The 19911-nt window shown below is 43.7% G+C and overlaps 2 protein-coding genes across 2 annotated transcripts in view; one reads left to right on the top strand and one right to left on the bottom strand.

Annotated features, from left to right (window-relative positions):
• slc5a2 (solute carrier family 5 member 2) overlaps positions 1-3513 on the top strand; it is a 10131-nt gene extending 6618 nt beyond the window's left edge. The window contains exons 9-15 of the mRNA XM_008292159.1: positions 412-547; positions 792-899; positions 1003-1153; positions 1655-1823; positions 2287-2502; positions 2642-2777; positions 2854-3513. Of these exons, the coding sequence (XP_008290381.1) occupies positions 412-547; positions 792-899; positions 1003-1153; positions 1655-1823; positions 2287-2502; positions 2642-2777; positions 2854-3065 (1128 nt within the window). The 3' untranslated portion in view covers positions 3066-3513. The remainder of the gene's footprint in view (positions 1-411; positions 548-791; positions 900-1002; positions 1154-1654; positions 1824-2286; positions 2503-2641; positions 2778-2853) is intronic.
• A 2197-nt stretch (positions 3514-5710) lies between these two features.
• fbxo46 (F-box protein 46) lies at positions 5711-16771 on the bottom strand. The gene is made up of 3 exons (XM_008292160.1): positions 16384-16771; positions 9529-10167; positions 5711-9426 (listed from the first exon to the last, which is right to left on the bottom strand). Exons 2-3 carry the CDS (start codon positions 10027-10029, stop codon positions 7591-7593), a joined length of 2337 nt encoding a protein of 778 aa, XP_008290382.1. The 5' UTR covers positions 10030-10167; positions 16384-16771; the 3' UTR covers positions 5711-7590.
• Between the last annotated feature and the right edge of the window lie 3140 nt (positions 16772-19911).

A 19911-nucleotide genomic window follows, 5' to 3' on the forward strand; every position in this document is an offset into this window, starting at 1 on the left:
GAGCAGTCTCAACCCTGTCAGCATTAAATTCATCAAAACTGAGATTGTAAATATTAGTTTCACAGTTTTGCTTCAAACATTCTCTGTTTGTCTGGTTGCTGCACTCTGCCTTTGTGAGACCGTATCTATCGCTGACTCACTGGAGCTGCAGCAGGTCACATAGCTATTTCATTTACATTAATCCCCTTAAATCTAGCGGAGGAAGTGAACCTGATAACCTGGTGGCCTGTCCTTAAGGAGGAAGAGGAAGGCTTAAGAACTTAAGGACTGCAGCCAAAAGACACAGAATGATCAAATCCTCCGCTCCTCAGTCAGAAACTGCTGGAACCTTTAGATGCTTATTCGGGAGCTGAATCCCAGCTTCCTGTAAGCTTCTTCTGATCTCTGTGTCCGTCCTGTGTGTTTCTGCAGGTGATTGTCCAGCGGTGCCTTGCAGCTCGCAGCCTCACCCACGTCAAGGCCGGCTGCATCATGTGTGGATACCTCAAACTGCTGCCCATGTTCCTCATGGTGTTCCCCGGCATGATCAGCAGAGTGCTCTACCCCGGTCTGTCCCCGCTAACGCCAGGCTGACAAAAACCAGACAGAATCCTACAAACCTGTGTGGTTAAAACTCACACATGAAGCCTAAGATGATGATTCTGTGAAGCACATCTCTGTTTTGTAAATGGGTGAACTTGGACTGGATTGAATGTGAATGTTTGGGAAAGCAGAACTCTCATCTGAAAGCAAGACGTGCTGCATCAGAAGTTTGTCTTTTCAGTGTGTGCCTGTGTTTCCTCCACGTTCAGATGAGGTTGGCTGCGTGGTGCCTGAGGACTGTAAGAGGGTGTGCGGGACGGAGGTGGGCTGCTCCAACATCGCGTACCCTAAACTGGTGGTGTCCATCATGCCCAACGGTAGGGACACTTTGTAATACATATTTAAAACATCTCTCACACGTGTCGTCCTTCCCAACCTCCCACTCGTCCCTGTTCGTCCTCCTGCTGCCTCTCCGTCCAGGTTTGCGAGGGCTGATGTTGGCCGTGATGCTGGCTGCTCTCATGTCCTCTCTGGCCTCCATCTTCAACAGCAGCAGCACTCTGTTCACCATGGACATCTGGACTCGCATCCGACCGCAGGCCACCGAGCGCGAGCTCATCATCGTAGGCAGGTAAACAGACGGCGTTACAGAGAACAAAAGGCAACTTCTGAGCAATCATCAAGAAATCTGTGTGCTTAAATACACGAGAAGCACATCTGTATGTACTGTATGTAAAAATCAAGTGTTTTACCTTGTTGATGTGTCAAAGTGGTGTTTTTTTATAAGCTGAAAGACACATCAGACAATCAGTCACACCATGGCCGAGCATTTACACGGTCTCAAAAACACAGATTCAGACTTTCAGGGTTTCACATGTCCCAAACTAAAAGAACCAGTCCTGCAGGGTGGGACTTTCTGGATCATTACTCCTCTTCAAAATTGTTTTCTGGTTCCAAAATGTATAATTACTGCAACATTCCAACTTGCTGTTGTGTAGCGCAGAGTGGTGTTTGAGCAGAGTGAGCTGGCGTGCTCGAGTTGTTGCGAGGGGTAAGTGGTGAAAGAGGCGAGGACTTATTCTGGACTTCTGTGAACTGATGAGTTGGTCTTTCTTTTCCCTGTCCTCTGTAGAGTCTGGGTTCTGCTCATCGTAGCCGTCAGTATCTGCTGGATCCCAGTGGTCCAGGCGGCTCAGAGCGGTCAGCTGTTCGACTACATCCAGTCAGTGTCCAGCTATCTGGCGCCCCCTATCGCCTCCGTCTTCCTGCTCGCTGTGTTTGTGAAGAGGGTGAATGAGACGGTGAGATTCTGCCTCCGCCTACGAGGACATCATGACATACAGTCGTCCTCAGATGTATTCACAGCCTCCCATTGAAGAAGGAAAACAACAGCTGAAATAAGTTGAAATTGACAAAAGTAATCGTAAATAAAAATATAAGGAAAATTATGACATTGCTTTTAAATTGTGGTTCAACAGAAATATTAAAAAACAAGCAAACAAGCATGATGGGATCCGTAAACTAGCATTCTGTTGAACAACTTTTTTTTTTTTAATTATTCTTTTCAACCACAATTCAAAAACAATGTCTTCTGTCATTAAATTATAATTTTGCAAATTTTTATTTATTATTGCTTTTTTCAGTTTCTAGTTATTTGAGTGACTGTTGTGAATTTCGCCTTTTCTTTAATGCACACGTTTGAGGACGACTGTAGCGTCAGGCTGATGAAACACCAGGTCTATAATACTGGGTCTCCACCTGCAGGGAGCTTTCTGGGGCCTGATAGGCGGTCTGCTGATGGGTCTGTGTCGGATGGTGCCCGAGTTCTGGTTCGGTACTGGCAGCTGCATTTTCCCCTCTCACTGCCCTTTCTTGGTGTGTGGGATCCATTACCTCCACTTCGCCATCATACTGTTCTTCTGTACGTCGGTGCTGGTGCTGCTGGTCAGCTACTGCACTGAGCCCATCGAGGACCAACATGTGAGTGGTTTATTACTGGATCATAAAGACCCCAGACGAGGTCGTGACCACACATTAAGAACTTTCATTTAGTAGATGTTTCCCAAAAGGAGAATCTTTTAGTGACCTCAGAAACCGAGTTCTCTGTTTTTCCTTTCAGCTCCATCGTCTGGTGTTCAGCCTTCGTCACTCCAAAGAGGAGAGGAAAGATTTGGACTGGGAGCAAGAGGAAACAGGGAGGAGAGCCAGGAGAGAGGCTGAGGAGAGGATGAGGGAGAATCACAGCAGTGATGCAGGTAAACAAGAACGGAGGTCACAGTAACAAAGACAGACAGAACAAACACTCACAGCACTAACTTGTCCTCCTTTCAGTGGCCGAACAGGAAGTGAAGTCTGGTATCCGTCGCCTGATTGGCCGCTTCTGTGGTCAGGACGACAACGCTGTGGCCCCCGATCAGGAAGTTCCAGAAGCACCGGAGCAGATGCCTGACATCAGAGAGGACCCGGTGTGGATGTACGCTGTGGATTCTAACGCCATCATCATGATGGCGGTGGCAGTGTTTATGTGGGGCTACTTTGCTTGACGGAGTCCTCTTAGTCTTCTGAACTGGAGCTGGAAATGAAATTTAGATCTTGATGTGATAAAGTTGAATCACTCAGTTGATGATACAGTATTTGAAAGGAGACAAATTAAACCAACGTCCCTAATATTGAACTTTTATTAAATTTTCTGTGTGATTATGCAAATTAAATATTATCTCTCAAAATATTCCCTCATTTGCATCCATTTCCAGAACAGCAATCTGGACCTGAGATAAAGCCAGCTTCAAAACTCTCATTTCAGTTTGTGGAGATGTTTGAGCAAAGGTTTTTACTGAGGAGATTTTGGATTTGTCTTTTTATTAATCAATAAACTAGAAAATACTGGAGAAAAAAAAAATCTATTGTTGCCATTTTTTTTTTAAATTTAGAAAAAAAAGGTCTATAAATATAGACAAGAATAAAACTGGAAGGTTTAAATATATAAGTGCGACTGAAGAGGAGATTTCTGGCTCCGAGTTTGAAAAAATTAAAAATACAATTTTGAGAAAACTGCCTTTAAAGATGTGCATGATTCTTGTATGTGTAAATGGAAACCAATACATGTTTAAACTCTCTCAGAGATGTTGCTGTGAAACTTCTCCTGTTGGTTTCTTACATTAACACGATTATTTTTTTGAGTTGCAAGTTTTTAAATTTTATGCTAAAATGTGCAAATGAGATGCACTGCAGATGGGACACTGAGACGAACACAGACTCAGCACAGGACAAGTGGGAAGGAGCTCAAAGTGGGCCACATCTAGGATCCAACTCAAACACATAGAGGGGGATTCAACTGGAAGGTAATTATGGGATTTTTTTTTTCTGGAGAACAGAAATAGTGGCTAAAATGGGCCTAACACAATCAAATGAATGTTGGAGCAGCAGAGTGAAAACCACAGACACAGATTTGGGCTCTAAGAACATCCTGATAAAAGGTGTTTGTGGGACTGATTCCCCTAAAACTTCACAAACTGGGTTTAATACCAGAGGGAACCGATGAAGACATTAAAATACATACATTGGGAACAGCAGAAATCAAATGCATCATAATTAAGTGGTTAGAACTTGACCCCTCAACTTCCAACATCTGGACTAAAAGGGAAGAGGAAATATACTGGATGGAACAAATCATGAGAGAGAACTAAAAAAGAAAATGTATTAAAAGGTAGAGCCCTGCACCTTGATGCAGTGAAATGATTTGAATCACAAGTATTTTAATTTTCTGTCTTTGTGCATTTTTACACAATCACACCACTACTTTTCTGAAATTTTAATATGCGGCTTGTTTTTATATGAGAAATAACATGGAGCAATGTGAATATGATTGCATCAGTTGCTCAAGATGAAATAAAAACTAAGCTTAAATATATATGTATGCAAATGTAGCATAAATATCACATTAAATATGTACTAAATTGCACATTTGCACAAGTGACCTTGTGACAGTGCAGTAAAATAAAACGCCTAAATGTGTATTCTACAGATTTTATTGAAGCAAAATATCCCAAAATCTTAAAACTGGCCAGTGGCTGAATATATCAATGCTTTTGCCCAAATCTATGGGGTGCCACATTGCAAAAAAAACAAAAAAAACAATAAAAGAACAATAAAATAAAAGTGGAAATAAAAAGAAGAATAAATAAAATTAAAAAATAAATAATGTGGCAATATAAAGCAACATTAATCAAAAATGAATCCATAAAAGAAAAGAAATTTAAGGAGAAATAAATAAAATAATTTTTATTATATTTTTTAAAAAATTTGTTTCATTTTTATTTTTATAAGGGTTTTGATTAAAATAAAAATAACAAAATAAAATAAATAAATGATAAATAAAAAAAATTACTATTTCTGTATAAGATTTTTTAAAATAATTTTATTTGTCTTTATATTTCTACTTTTATTAGCCTTTTCTTTTATGGATTAATTTTTGATTAATATTGCTTTATATTGCCACGTTATTTATTTTTATTTCATATATTCTTTTTTTTAATTTCCACTTTTATTTTATTATTCTTGTATTAATTTATTTTTGTAATTTGGCACTCTTACTCCTCCATACTAATCAGGCTTCAGTGGAATCAGAATTAAACATGAATGGTGCCATCTGTCGGCACTGATCTGTCACTGCACGAATAATACCAGAGACTCTCCACAATGTGAAGTAGCTCAACGTTGGCAGTCGGTCATTCAAACACACTGCCGACAGTCTCACAGGAGGTTCTGCTCCTTCACAGAGTGTGTAAGGTAGAGTCTAATAAAAGCGTTATCCGTTTAGAATGCCATTACTGTCTACGGTTACATGTTGATTCAATCACAAGTCCGTCTTAAAAGGTGCGAGAAGGCAAAGTTCTGCTTTGTTAGAAACGTTAACTCAATAAAACTTTTAAGCAGCCCTGAAATTTGTCTTCTGACTTCCTTTAGAAAGTTTGGCTCAAAAGGAATCGATGGGGAGTTGAGTGGAGTCACTTTGGACGACTCACCTTCACTTCATCAGTCAGAACTCCAGCAGAGCGTCAAACACCATGTCAGGGTTTGGATGACATGTTCAGGCTTTTCATCAGCTCAGAACAGGCTGTCACAACCGTATCCTTTGTAATAAGTCATCAGCCTGTACGTACTGATCAGACACCACACGAGCCACGTCGGGATTCAGATTTCCAGTTTTAATCATCACTTGTTTTTATTTAAGCAGATATTTACCATTAGCATTTTACACATCTGGAACCTACAGAGGTCTCCCATGACTACCCGACCATCTCCCCATCTCCATGCAGAGTTTCAGCATCATTCATCACATCAGTTCTTCAAAGTCCAGTCTGTCAGCTTGCAGGGGTCTGGGAGTGTAGAAGCGAGGGAGAGGGGGGAGGAGAGGGAGAAAGAGGGTTTTTTTTTTTTAAATCTTCTTCTTCCAAGAATGAAGAGTCAGAGCCGTCAGCAGGCACTGTTCATCTTACACTCCCACAATAAGAGTTTTGGGTGGATCCAGTAGAGCTGATGGAGTCTGTCAAGCATCTGAAATCCAGCCACTTACAGGGTCCTGTGCAACTCCCAATACTCTTGATCATTTGTGAGGTATCTGACGCCTCAGTCTCCTGCAGGGTGGGTAAGAGGTAGGGGGCTTTTAAGGCTGGAAGCTGGTGTAGAGAGTTTCTGCGGTCTGTGGTCGTTGGTTTCACCCGCTTCGAAGCATGAACGACGGCTTTGGCAAACGCTGCCCTCTGCCGAGCCGGAGGACGGAGGGGTGGAGGAGAGGAAGAGAGCGGGAGGGGGGGAGGCGAAAACAAAGATGGAGTATTTAAAAAATACATCTTTGCAGGTGGAGTAGGGTGACAGACTGATACAGGGAGAACACAGTCCTCAAGAATAAAAGCAAAAACAACAGCAAACACTCTCTGACACACACCCCAATAAAACAGCCAAACAAACAAAAAAAACAAAAAAACAAAATGGCAAACAAGCAAGTCAATCAAACCATACAAAGTGACATCAGGCCTTTCCAAAGTGACATCAAGTTTCTCTTTTTAATCCCATTCAATCCCCCTGATCCTAGAGTCCATCTCCCATCATTCTCTGTAAACCAGTGGCTCCTCTTTATGGCTGGTCAGCAAGGTTAGGGTCCACTCTGAAACAATGACAAGGGTCTCACATGTGAACGGGTCTCAGTGAGACTGGCGAGTATGCAGAGACTGTGCCTGTCATGAACCAAGGGTATGGCTATTTCAGAATTAACATCAGTGACACAGGCAATGATTTCAGCAGCATTATCAGGGGACTGATCAACAGAGTACAACATTACAGCACATTCAGAAAAATAGAAAGTCGTGGTGCAGGACAGGTACAAATGGCAATCTTGTACAACGGAAAATCAAGTTTGCTTAATACAATCACATTTCTATAGCGACGCTGAACATTCCACCACTGAAAAGTTTTACATTTGTTGGACTCGGTACAGCTCATTCCTTGAAGCACCATTGTACAGCTAACATGGAGGTTTGTGATACGACACAGAACATAGAACAAGTACTGGGAATAGTAAGCAGGCTCTAGGGCATTACATTTCTATGCGTCACTTTATGAATGCTAATCTCAATAAAATACACTGCAAAGTTTTCACATGAATTACCTAACAACGATGTGCAGAGTTAGACAGAAACCCAAATGATTAAGAGGCAGAAAAGGGCTGACTGACAGCAGCAGGAGGGGACCCCAACCCTGGTATGCAAACTTTTAAAAGTAGCCACTCTGGAGCACAGCGGGAGAGACGGGATTCTGGAGGGCTGGGGGGAAAAAGGCAAGGAGAGTGACACACCTCTCTTCCTTCTTTACCTCTCAACCTCCCTCCACTGAGGGCAAACATGAGACAGGAGTGCTGGAGCAAATAAAAAACAAAACAGTCCTGGAGTGCTGATTCCTCCGCGTACGACTCTCTGTTCCCATGTGTCCTCTGATCAGAGATGAGAGGGAGAAAGAAGGAGGTACACAAAATGAGATGAGAGTTGGTTTGTGAGGTGTGCTATTGCCTCTCTACCTGGCCTCCTCCCTCCTGTCCTCCCTCTTGGTGCGAACAGGTTGAGAGCCATCAGCAGGCTGCTGGACCCAGTTGTTGTCATGGAGCCCAACACGGCATCCCGGTGTGTCCTTGTCTGTACGCCGGCAGCACATCCAGTAGGAACGTCCATAAGGCAGGTCATGGTGGTAAGGTTTGGGGTGCCAACGGCACAAAGAAACGTCCCCGCGCTCATACTGCCGCTTACACTGCTTGCAGGGGTCATCCCTGTACAGAGGGTCTTGATTCCAGCGTGAATCCACTGCCCGCACCCCATATGTCTCGATCAACGCCTTGAAGTAGTGGCAGGTGCACTTGAGAGCTGCCAGGGAGTGTGTCGGCAGGTAGCTGAAGATGTTGACCATGATGTGGTCAGGGAGCAGTAGCATGTACTGTCGTGGTTCGAGGAGTCGCTGAATCTGAAAGCGGATCTCCAGGAAGTCATGGGACACGTGGCGGTAGAGGCGACACAGTGAAGGGTCTGAACAGTCTTCGCCAACGCTAGGAGAGTCTGGTCGCGTTACCCGCTCCCCAGAGCCCACTGCCACCCCTGAACCAGGACTGTTATTGTTGGCACAGTCCAAAGAGCACATTCCTGACCCACTGCCAGTGCTCGCTCCTTTTACATCCTCCTCTGGGCCCCGTGGGGGCTGAAGGAAAAAGAGTTGTCCAGGAGGGGGATCATCTGACGAAGGGTCAGTGGAGCTTCCTACACCTCCACCGCCCCCTCCCCCACTAGGCATAGCAAAACACACCGTCTCCTCCTGCACATTCTCCGTACTGTCCTTGCCATAAAACACACATTGGTCCACAGCACCTGTCACCACCACCTCCACATGGAAACCAGTCACTCTCTCTCGTCCCACACCCACAGCTTTCTTCTCTCCAGCGGACAGCTCCTGGGCTGGGTCTGGGCTGCCACAGGCCGGCCTGTCTGGGTGATGATGGTCTCCATCTGATTTGGGAGCAGCAGTTGTGGCAGCAAGCAGCAGACTACTAGGGTCTCTCGACGAAGGGCTGACGAGCTGGTAGAGGTCACAGGTGATTTTCTCTTTGGCCCTGGCTGCTGCCTGGTTACTTCCCCCACCACAGCTCATAAACATACAGCGGGACCTGCCGGCTGGCTCCAACTGAGAACGCGGATCCAGATTTGACACTCGGAAAGCTATCCTAACCTCACCGTGACTGTGGCTGGGGGGTGGAGGGGGTGTTACAGTGCCAGACTCGCCTCCTTTCCTACACTCCCTTTCTCTGTCTCGATTAGAACAGTCTACACCTGAACCAGTGCCCAGGTGGAGCCGGTTCTCCAGGTTCTGGGACTCAAAGTGTGCAATGGCCTGGGCAACCCTGCATGACTCCTGCTGCTCCTCCAGCTCCTGGTCCGTCTGGATGGGAGACGACGATTCCTCTGCCTCTTTGGAGGGCTGACCAGTTGAACTGTCTGACACAAACACCATAGGAGAGGGGTCTGACACTGTGCCCCGGAGGAGGGTGTGCTGGTGGGGGGTAAGGCCCTGGCTGTGAGTGGTAGTTGTGGTAGTGGGCTGGTGGTGGTGCTGGCTCCCATGAACAGCCACAATCCCCTGAAGGGCCATGGCGGTCCTCTGCTCGACCAAGGCAACCATCTCTGCCACAGAGAGCAGGTCTGTTTCGTTCACCCCTCCTAGCTGTGGCTCATCAGGACTCGGAGGTGCGACAGAGGAGTCATGGCTGAGGTGTGACTCTGAGGCTTGGGAGCGAGCTGGAGGGTCGTAGGATGAGCATCGCCTCCGTCTTTTGGCTTTACTACAGTCAGTGGCCCAGTTACCTTTAACCTGCAGAAAATCAAACATTCATGTTTAATAACAAAAAAAAAATATCAACTAAAATCTCTTTTTCTTAAAATCACTGCTGCCCTTTTTGCTTCAGCGCCTTACCTTCATGGCGCTGGGTCTGGGCTGGCCGGCTCCGCTGAACTGGTGAGCGACAAAGAAGGCAATCTTCTCCTTGGTGTTTCCTGGCTTAATGACATACCAGGTGTCTAACAGCACGCGGCCATCTTCCATCTGGGACCCCGTGGAGGGCGGTGAAGGAGGAGCTGAAGGGGGCTGAGGGGCTTGGTTCTGCGTCAGAGAGCTGGAGTCAAGCTCAGGTTCAGGTGGAGTGTTTTCTGAGCCCACATCCTCCACTTCTCCATTCTCTTCCTGCACCCCCACTATCATCCCTACGTCTTCGCTTCCATCCGCCGTCCGTCTGGCTCCTGGAGATGGCTCGGCCTTGCAGAGGGAGGGGGACCCCGCCCCACCGCCACCGCCGCCTCCACCACCTCCACCTCCACCGCTGCCCCCCGAGCCTGGGCTCCTAGCTTTGTTCTGGGAGTAGGTGCCGAAGGGGCGTGGGCACCACAGCCGGATGTGGGAGAAGGTGTCTCGGTCCATCAGGATGCGGACCACCGTGGCATATCGGCATCTATACTGGCCAGCAAACACTGACAGCTCTCATTGTCGGCTCCCTGTCCCAGCGCCGACTTGACGGGCAAGAAACACCAAGCTCTCCGGAAACTCTGGGCATTCAACCTGCATCAGCAGAAAAGAAACAAGAGGAAAGGGTGGAGTACAGGCAGGGAGGAGGGAACGAGAGAAAATAGAAATGACACTGTGATATGACAGCTTAATAAATGAAAACAGAGTTCATATCTCTAGAGCAGCACTGCCTGCAAGTGCTGGGATCAATTCAGATAATCAATGGCCAATTGGGGCTGTATTGAATAGTTGCCTCGAGGTATTCAGACGGGCCGGTCGCATTCTACACCAGCAGCCCAACCAGCAGACTGGACAGAACAGAACTATCATCATACCATCAGAACTAATCACAAGTGGTCTGCCTCCTACTTTGGCCAAACTCAATTAGCACACTCGATTACATTTTCTGCTGTGTACCAAGATCCTCTGCCCCGCTTCGGAGCCTCTGAATCAAATTAAAGGGATTCCATTTCAGGTTTGGGATCTGCGGCCTGCAGATGAAAGGGATGAAAGATGGAACACAAAAGCACCAAATGGACTCTGCTCTCCCTCCCTGCGCTCATCTCCGCATCTCAGTGCTTCAAAGAGGACTTGCTTAATAGGAGGCAACACAGGGAGGAGCAAGCAGGCATATGCTGGACCTATTTTTAGCAAACAGCAGGAGGGGGTGGGGTAGTAGTGAAACTGCTGTAGCTGTCCTCACTGTCCTCACCCCTTTCTCCCTGCCAGAGAGCCTATGCTACAGGCTAAGGGGGGAAAGCCTTTAGTTCACCCAGCATGCTTTGCTTCTGCAGCTCTGCCAGCTGTAGTGACTGCCAGGAACGTGCCGGCACGCTTAAGAAGAGGAACAAGTGGCAATCGAGCAAAACGTTTGGCTCACTGCTGATCTGAAAGTCTCTCTTGCATCTGAGAGCAGCCTGAACCCACAGTTACACCTCATCTATCGGCTCCAAGCTGCTCTTTTTAAGGTTGCCCTTTATACATTATATATTTAAACTGTTTTATCGGATTAAAGTGGTGAGGGCTTTTCTGAGTCGTATCTATTTGTGACTCAACAGTACAATTTACCACCTAAGGTGCAACAGTTTAAGACCATTGCACATCAGTAGCATAGCTCAAAAAAGCCCAAAAATGGATCACTGACTAAATAAAAAACAGCATGACCAGCGTCACGGTCAGCAAACACCATGTCCTCCACCTCAGCGACACTCCCACCAGCCTGCCCTAACGGCTGACACACTTGATGTTCGGCTGCACATTAAGGCCGGTGTGAGATCCTTGTAAATTTATGTGTCTGTACGCGTTTTTCATAGTTAACATAAAAAATAAAAAATAAAAACACCTTGATAAAGCGGTTACATACAAAGTAAGGTGCTTAAATTCAAAACAAAATCCTTTTCTATATAATTCATCAATAAACGCAGTCACTAAAAGTGATCAATAATCATGGCTAGACTGAAATTACACATTTTGTCGTGGCATAATGTTCAGATATGTAGCTATAACTGTTAGTATAACCACATACATGCATACACAAATACTGACCATCCACTGCATCCTGCAAGTAGTTTAATTTAATCTAATTCTTTCATTGGCACTGTACAATCTGTTTTTTTTATTTTTAATTTGAGCGTCAAACCATGTTGACAAGCACATAGTCTTGACAACTCATCGTGGGACAAGGTTGTGTTGTCTGAATCATTTTATTAGATGTTAGCTAACTGCTATCTGTCTACATGTACACTGACAAGAAGTGGTTCCTGTGTTGATCATCCTGTCTGGTGCCTTCTCCACATACTGGAAAATACAACAGCAAATCAGACTCATTGTTTTATGTGTGTGATGTGTGTCTTCATATCTCTGGGTCCAGATAAGACAGCTTTGCGCATTTGCAACCCACAACTTTTGTACAGAACTGCAGCGTGTGTTGGTCAGTAGGTTGAAGTTGTTGGTGGAAGACACCATCCAGGTGCTGCTCGGTGCTCTTGCAGTTGAGTTTAGCCTTTTTCATTCTGTTGCGATTCATGTTTCTTGTGTGGATTGATTGTTTCACGGGAGACAGTATAGCCTAGAGTAAAACAGACTAAAATAAAACTAAGCTCAACAGCAACGCTACTGTTACACACACTCCCAGGTGTCATAACAAGTCAGCACAAAGAAAATTGGAAGCCATATAAGGAGTGTTATCCAGCTTGCTATGGAATAATGCCAACGTAAGTTCACACAGGCTATGTTTTGATGGACAATACAAGCTAGCAATGCAGCACTTGAAAATCCCACAGTGCTTCACACGACAAATTTAGAGCCCTTCAAACAACCTTGTTGCATAACACGTTTGATCAAAGCTCCTATTTAGCCACTGATTGATATATCTGCTTAGGATGGGTCTCTCCGTTTTGACTGTACAGCAGCCTGCTTCCCATTCTACCCACCCGACTTCTTCAATCCACGCGCTTTAAATCGGGTCATTTGTTGTAGTTCTCTGTCTAACGCGCTGAATGGGTGGTGCTTTGTACATTTGGACTAATGGAATGGCTGAGAGAGGTGCAAAAAGCAAACACCGCCCACACAGTGTGGTGAACCAATTCAAATGCTTCCTCTATAATCACACAGCAACAACTCCGCTAAGAGCAGGCAGATTATACTGTTGTGAGAAAAAAAAAGAAGCTTGTGAACCCTTTTTACTGGCCTTTCTCTCTATGACCCCTTATGACTCACTCGCTCTCTTTTTAACCACTTTTATTCTCTACCTCCTTTCCATCCACTCCTCCTTTATTCTTCTTCTCACTGCAATCTATCCCTCACACCAGATTGGATGATATTATAAGAGGAGCCAGAAGAGAGACCGCCTGCCCACTGCAGCACTCGAGCATGAAGTCACACACACACATACACACAAAATCAGCCACCTTAAAGTCCACACCAGAATTATTAGATAGTACCTTTCTGTGAATTTAGAACAGTTTCAGAAGGAGATGCCCTGTCCACGCACCGGGGCAGTTTATTATGAAAACCCTGTTTGCAGGTACAAATAACTCGGATGGTATTAGCATTTTTATTTTATTTTTTTTTAATTTTCCTCCATCTATATTGAAGCTGGGGAAAAAAAAGGTCTTCCTCCTCCTCCTCCTCCTCTTTTGTGTGTTGGCATTGGCTTACAACAAAATTGTGCAGTGCAGCCAAAAGCTGGCAAGGAGTGGGACACTCAGAGCCAGGTTGCTCCTGTTGGTTTCAGCAGGTTAAAAACTCCATTCTGTCACTTACTGATCTCTATGTTGACTTACTGTATTTTGCATTAAAACTTAACAGACAATCCCACTGATATTACATACTTTGTGGTCTCTGTTGCCAGACGACTGAACAAGTGTACAGCAGTGCACAAATGCCACTAGTTAACAACAAAAACAGTGGCTTCTTAAAATGACTGCTACACAGCACGCAAGCTGATCTTGCAGGGATGTATCCTCAATTTGAGAAGAGCTTTGTTTTCTCTGTCCACAGTTCTGATCCAATGTGCTGTAGAAAATGTTTTTCAAAAGCCCAGTTTTTGATTGTGAAAAAGGCAGGGTTAAAGTGGCCTTAGATGCCATTTAACTCAGTTTGTTGAGAGTTGTTGTTAGAAAATCAGTGGAGTCATTCTTCTGATGTTTCACTGTCCTTCAAATAAGCTACAAGCCATTACAAACAATACCACCAGCTGACAGCTGCTGTAAATGTCCTCCTCTCGAGTTTAAGTCGCTATAAAAATATGGCCAAAAAATGCTGAACAGAATCAAAGAAATTCAGATGCCCATGAAAGATGTCTTTCTGAGCGACTTAGCATACTCTGTTCTATCCAGTATCTCACATCCAGACACAGTTGGACAGTCATCTCTCACTCAGTTTTCAGCACTCCGCATCACTCCCACCAGTCAATTTAAGTTAGTACAGAAGTACATTTAAATTTTTTTCCTCTTCATTTGAAACAGTCCTTGCAAATAAAGGCTTGGGTTTGGTTTTAAGCTTTCTGCAACAACCTAATCCTTCAAATCCTGTCCAAGCACAGTGGCAGCCAGTGACACCACAGCAACACTGCAGTGCCCTGGACTCTATCGTGAGGCACTCAAGTTGTCAAAGAGAATGATTCATTTCTGTATGTAATAATTAACATTTAACTATTTCCACACACACAACTATGCAGCCCTAAATGCTGGCCACAGGTAAAACAAGTTAACCAGCATGACATTAGCTACTGAACCATGTTACAGGGTGAAGCTCTTATACCAGCCGGTATACAGAGTAGGTGAAATCATAATACAGATTAGTCCTGATAAAATCAAGAAGTGTTAAATGAACCCAAACTGGAACAACAGTTCAGTTATTTAACCATCTATGTGCATTATGTCAATAATACAGAGTGCAGCATTTCTTCTCTGTCTGACAGGTTCTGGTTGCGTTTTTCTTTTGTTTTGTTTTATTATTGCAAAACACGTGTAAGGACACAAATGGCTTACTCACTGTTCTGTCAGAGTCAAATGCCTGTGGATTAGTGCTGCAGTCAAAATGTGATAATCCACACAATACTCACCACACAGCTGCAAACAACACATATACAGAAATATTAACGAGGCACTGACAGGTTCACAAATTACTATCCTGCTGTTTGTATAGTGAGAGATTGACAGGTTTGTGTCATTACTTTAAAACTGAATTCCTGGCAGACAGGATCATTTCCCTATACAAATCAAGAGCAGTTTGGCATGCACTCTCACCAGGGTCATAGTTTCACTATGGTAGGTGCATGCGGTTAAGAACAGAGTGTGCTGAATCCCCATTAAATGCTAAATTAAGATTTAACAAGTTGGTTTAGGAAATGGTGCAACAATTTCAAAGATTCTGACGTAAAGGTCTGTGCTGTTTTCTCTTTGGACTATCAGCTCATATGGCTGAGGCTACCCTTGCAGAAGAAAAAGCCAACACTAAACAGTACATCTCTGACTCTGCCCCCTCATACAATCCTCCAGCTCTCTTGCACCCTTTTTCACAGCAGTTCAGCCAGACGGCCAAAAGCTGACGAATGACAGTACTGAAGCATGCCAAAAAGTCTTAGCTCAATCTCCCTCTCTGCATGAGCGCCTGTCAAGACAATGCAACAGACGTGCAGCCAGCAGGCCAGCTTTGCTGCAAACTGTCAACAGAACAATAGAGCTGAGTGCATTACTCCAGCAGTCTGCCTAGGAACATTACATGAGAGCGGCCTTTCTGTCAGGACACCTGGGAAGAGAGGCTGACTGGCCTGCAGGGCTCGCTCTGTTTGTGTGCATGTGAGCGTCTGCATGTTTATGCTGTAACATCATCGCAAGTTTGACTCTGATGCAGGCTTTGATACTACAATCACAAAGGCCACTGTGTCAACACCGTGCAGCATCCTATTGAACATCTGAAAGGAGGTCATCTCATGCACTGTCATATCAAACAGCACTTCATGAAAGTGGGCAACATAAAACACAACAGATCTATATTTTTCAATAGCACTGATAATGTACAATTTTATTTTGCCACTGTCAGAAAAACGGTTTTACTGGAGACTTGTTCATATGAGAGGATTTGTTTGTATATGTCCTTACAACAACTAAGTTGTACCACACAATGCACCAATTGAGTTTTCTTATTCTCATATGCAATACAAAATCCCCCAATAATACAAAAACACTCAGCCAGTGTGTAGTCCGTACTGTGATTTAAATGTCTTGGTAGTAAACTAGGGCCTAGAGGTCACTTAACTATTAGTTTTCCTGGTCGTGTTTAAGATAACCTTATAACCTGCATACCTAAGCAAATTAACACCAACCTCCCAAGTGACAACCAACAAGTGGGATGTCACAAAATCGCCATAAATAACCGCAAAAAAACAGCTGTTTAATTTTTTACTGCCGCTTTCACATTAAAACGTCTTTGACCAGCCACTAGCTGGTTACCCAACTAGCAAACAGTTAGCTCACGTAGCATCGTAGTAACGTAAAATGTCCAGCGCCTTATTGGTCAAACGGTGTGTTTCTAAACAATTAATGTTTAACATCAAGTAGTCCAAACCAATTATGCTTGTAGAAACTTTAACACTCGATCTAGTTTATTAATGAGTAGTTACGGAGAGTAAACAGGTCCGTCGTCAGCTAACGAGCTTGCTAACTGGATAGCACAACTTACCTGCATAATAACATCACAGCGCTTGCTAGCAAGCTAAGATAAAAGAAAAAAACCCTCAACCTTGTATTTTAGTAGCCCACGTACCTTAACGGTGTGAATCTCCACAGACAACCTTCTTGACTCTCGATGACAAGAGTTTCCTCGCTGTATTTCGCTCTAACAAAACCAGTCTGTCTGGTGAAATGCAGGTGACACGAGTTAACTATCCGTGTCCACGTAGCTAAGCTAGCTCACGTCGACATTAGCCAGCAGCTACTTTCTATTATCAACCTTGTCTTAGTGGCGGCTGCTGTCGAGGCTTGTGTGCCTGTCACTTCTCTGAACACAGCCGGGCTGACTGTGCGCCTTGTTAGGACTATCAGCATTCGCTCTCCCACTATCTATTTAGAAGTGACACAAGCTTTTACGGTATGTTCTTGGGGATACCAAAATAATCAGTGTCAAAACGGCAGGAGGAGGAAGGCCATCTTGTTGACAAGCAGCTGCATAAGGCCCGCAGCCAATAGCAGTGCAGAGTCGGTGGTGTGCCCATATATGGCGTCTGCACAGCTCCCTCCCCCTGCTGCTCCCCCACACCGCCTGCACCGGACCTGAGCGCGCGGCCCGCAGCCAGAGGTCACTGTGTCACCGACAGGTGAGAAGAGCCGCCGCCCCCCCTCACCTCAGAGGTCCAGGTAGTCCCAGCATGTTGTCAGCTCCCCGTTATTTATAGTGCACATTTAAACGGAGCCAAACTCATCTGATGTTAACCTAAAAAGTTTAAATGCTGAGGTTAAGACCCAACAGTGTGAATTTACCTCAGTCATTTACATAATAAGAACTAAAGCCCCACAAAATGTTAGATCAAATACAACTTTACCTTGGCATAATAAACATTAGGGCCCTACATTGTTATTAGTTATGGAGATGAACTCAATTCATATCAATTTTAAGGCTAAGACTCTGCAGTATTATTAGTTATGGAGATTAACCCAGCTAATAAAAATGTTAAGGCCAAGACCCTACATTATTATTAGCTACAGGGATTTGCCTAATTCATATAAATATAAGGTTCTACAGTATCAATAGTTATAGAAATTCACCTGACTAATTTAGAACCAAAGTTATAACCCTCCAAGAATATTTTTAAAACTTAAATCCAAAATTCCCACTTTACTAAATACACCTGTGAAATCTAATACAATCCAACACAACAGCTCTGCCATAAAGTCTACTGGCAACAAGTGTCAACATTTTCAGTTTTCGCTGACACTGTCAAATTTCTACTGTATGTCTATTTACTGAGGTCATAGTGTGGCATCCTGGACTGCATTACACATGAGAGTGTTTCTATTATTACCTCGTTCATGTATGTTGATGTAGTGTAAATATAATGCAGTACACACTCAACACACACTGCAACCCTAAAAATAAATAGAAAGTAAAATGATCACCTTTATGACTGCAACTACAATTATGACCGTCTCATAACAGTAGAATTTATGATGGAGCAGTCTTATTGGATTGCAGCAGATTTCATCAGACGTACAATAAAGTAGATAGTGTGTGTATTTGTGACTTAAAGTTTTTCCATCAACATCTCCCATATTTTTGGCCACATGATATTAATATTTTGTCGTATTTTCATCACATGCTTCATTTTTTTCTTCACTGTACACGTCTTTTTGATATTATGACACTTCCTAATATCCCTAATTCTCTTTTGCGGCTGAAATTCACAATACTGTACCTAGTTTACTCTGTTATTTTCAATTTTACGTTCAGTTTTCACGCTACCCCCTTTCGTGCTGCAATGACCCAGTTTGCCAACAGGGATCATTAAAGTTTTATTTCATCTTTCAAAAAGCTGTAGGTGCTTTTAAGTAAATTAAACACACGGGGATCTTCTAACGTCAGCTGTTATTCACTCATACCTTTACACTGCATTTATCTTCCTACACATTAAATTTAGCCTTCAGATAGACGGTGGTGGAGAAACGCAGCGTGTGTCACACGGTGGTCAGGAGGATGTCTGGCAGGTTTGCATTTCAAACAGCCTGGAAAAAAAGCTAAAGCTCAGAGGAGCACAGTGTCAGTCCAGAAGTAGTAGCGGCAGCAGGAAGGCCAACTGCTGGTTGCTGTTTAGTTTTATTATTTATTTTACATTGTCTTGTTTTTAATAATGTCCAGGTGAGTTGACAACCTGTCAGGTGATTTTTTATTGCTACAGGCCTCGGGTAACAGGAGTGGCTGTTGATTCACCTGTTGATCTGATGCGATGTGATTTAAGTTTCTGGGTGGAGCACTGGTGGTAGTTTGTGTGCTTTCTGCTGTGGGGGGGTTATGTAATTTGAGTTTTTAGTTGCTATTATGTGATCTATAAAGATGATCAGGCATTATTTGGGAAAATAGACTCATACAGTCATATGGATTAGGGAACAGAGACGTAGATGTAAAATAAAAGATGGGTGAAGTATAACAGATCATCACGGGGCAAAGGACAACTACATGACTGAAATAAAATCTGCTCTATTTTCAGTTCAAAGACTATTTCCATTAAAATATACCATTATGGGCTGGGCAACAATTCAATTAAATCATGACCTGTCCAGATGAACCCTGCCTTCACCCGAAGTCAGCTGGGAAAGGCCTCCAGCCCCCCAAGACCCTACAGAGGATAAAGTGGTGTATAAATAATGAATGGATGGATTGCAATTGAATTGTAAATCTATAGTTAATGTTTTAAAAATGGTGGAATGGGGTCTCTAATTAAGCAATTATTCTTGCAATACAATGGAAGAGATTGTGGAATATAACCACAAATAATCATTCATTATTCACAGTTCATTACTATCAACAGCCTTTGTGATGTTATTGTGCGGTGATTAGGCTTTGTTTAACAATAGTGGAGTTTTATCACTCAGTTATGTACATTCTGGTGAGTGAATCTCACAGCTTGGAAACAATCACAATTAATTATTCTGGAATCAGTCTTTGCTACAATCATAGCACCTTATTAGCAAGTTATTTCCAAGCACTTTTTACTGGTCTCACAGGCAAACACTATTTGTATTTTAACTTTAGCAATCAATTAAGCGTATTTTGAGACAAACAAATCTAGCTTATATAAAATGTCTGTGTAGATTCTGAGTCAAACAGGACACGTTCATCACATCAGGTGATTCAGTTAAAAGAAACTGGTCTACTTTTTGGTTCTTGAAGGCTTTTCCCTCCCATCCTGGTGACTAAGTGACTGGTGGGGATTTGCAAGTATTTATTTCAGGCCACCTGGAGGTCCTTTGAGGACAGCAATGTTTACATTCTGGACAGAGAAGAAGGATGGTTTGAGAGAGGAGTGAAAGAACGACTACAACAACCATCTCTGGACTATGAAGGTGATGTACAGCACCACCTATCAACCACATACAACGCAGCTCTGACATCCCTCTCCAGGCAGTTTCACCACCATTCACACCTTGATTCATGGCGTCTTGAGTCTGTGAACATTCTTCTATGTGAGTTCTGTATGAGTAATAACCCACAAATAAACCCACAAACTAGAGGCCCCAACTTGTCAGTTAAAACTGGGGAGGGGAGACATCTTCAACAAGTAAAAACAAATCCAGTTTCAGA

Source organism: Stegastes partitus, unplaced genomic scaffold (genome assembly GCF_000690725.1).
Source record: "Stegastes partitus isolate 25-593 unplaced genomic scaffold, Stegastes_partitus-1.0.2 Scaffold788, whole genome shotgun sequence".
Taxonomy (NCBI): Eukaryota; Metazoa; Chordata; class Actinopteri; family Pomacentridae; genus Stegastes; species Stegastes partitus.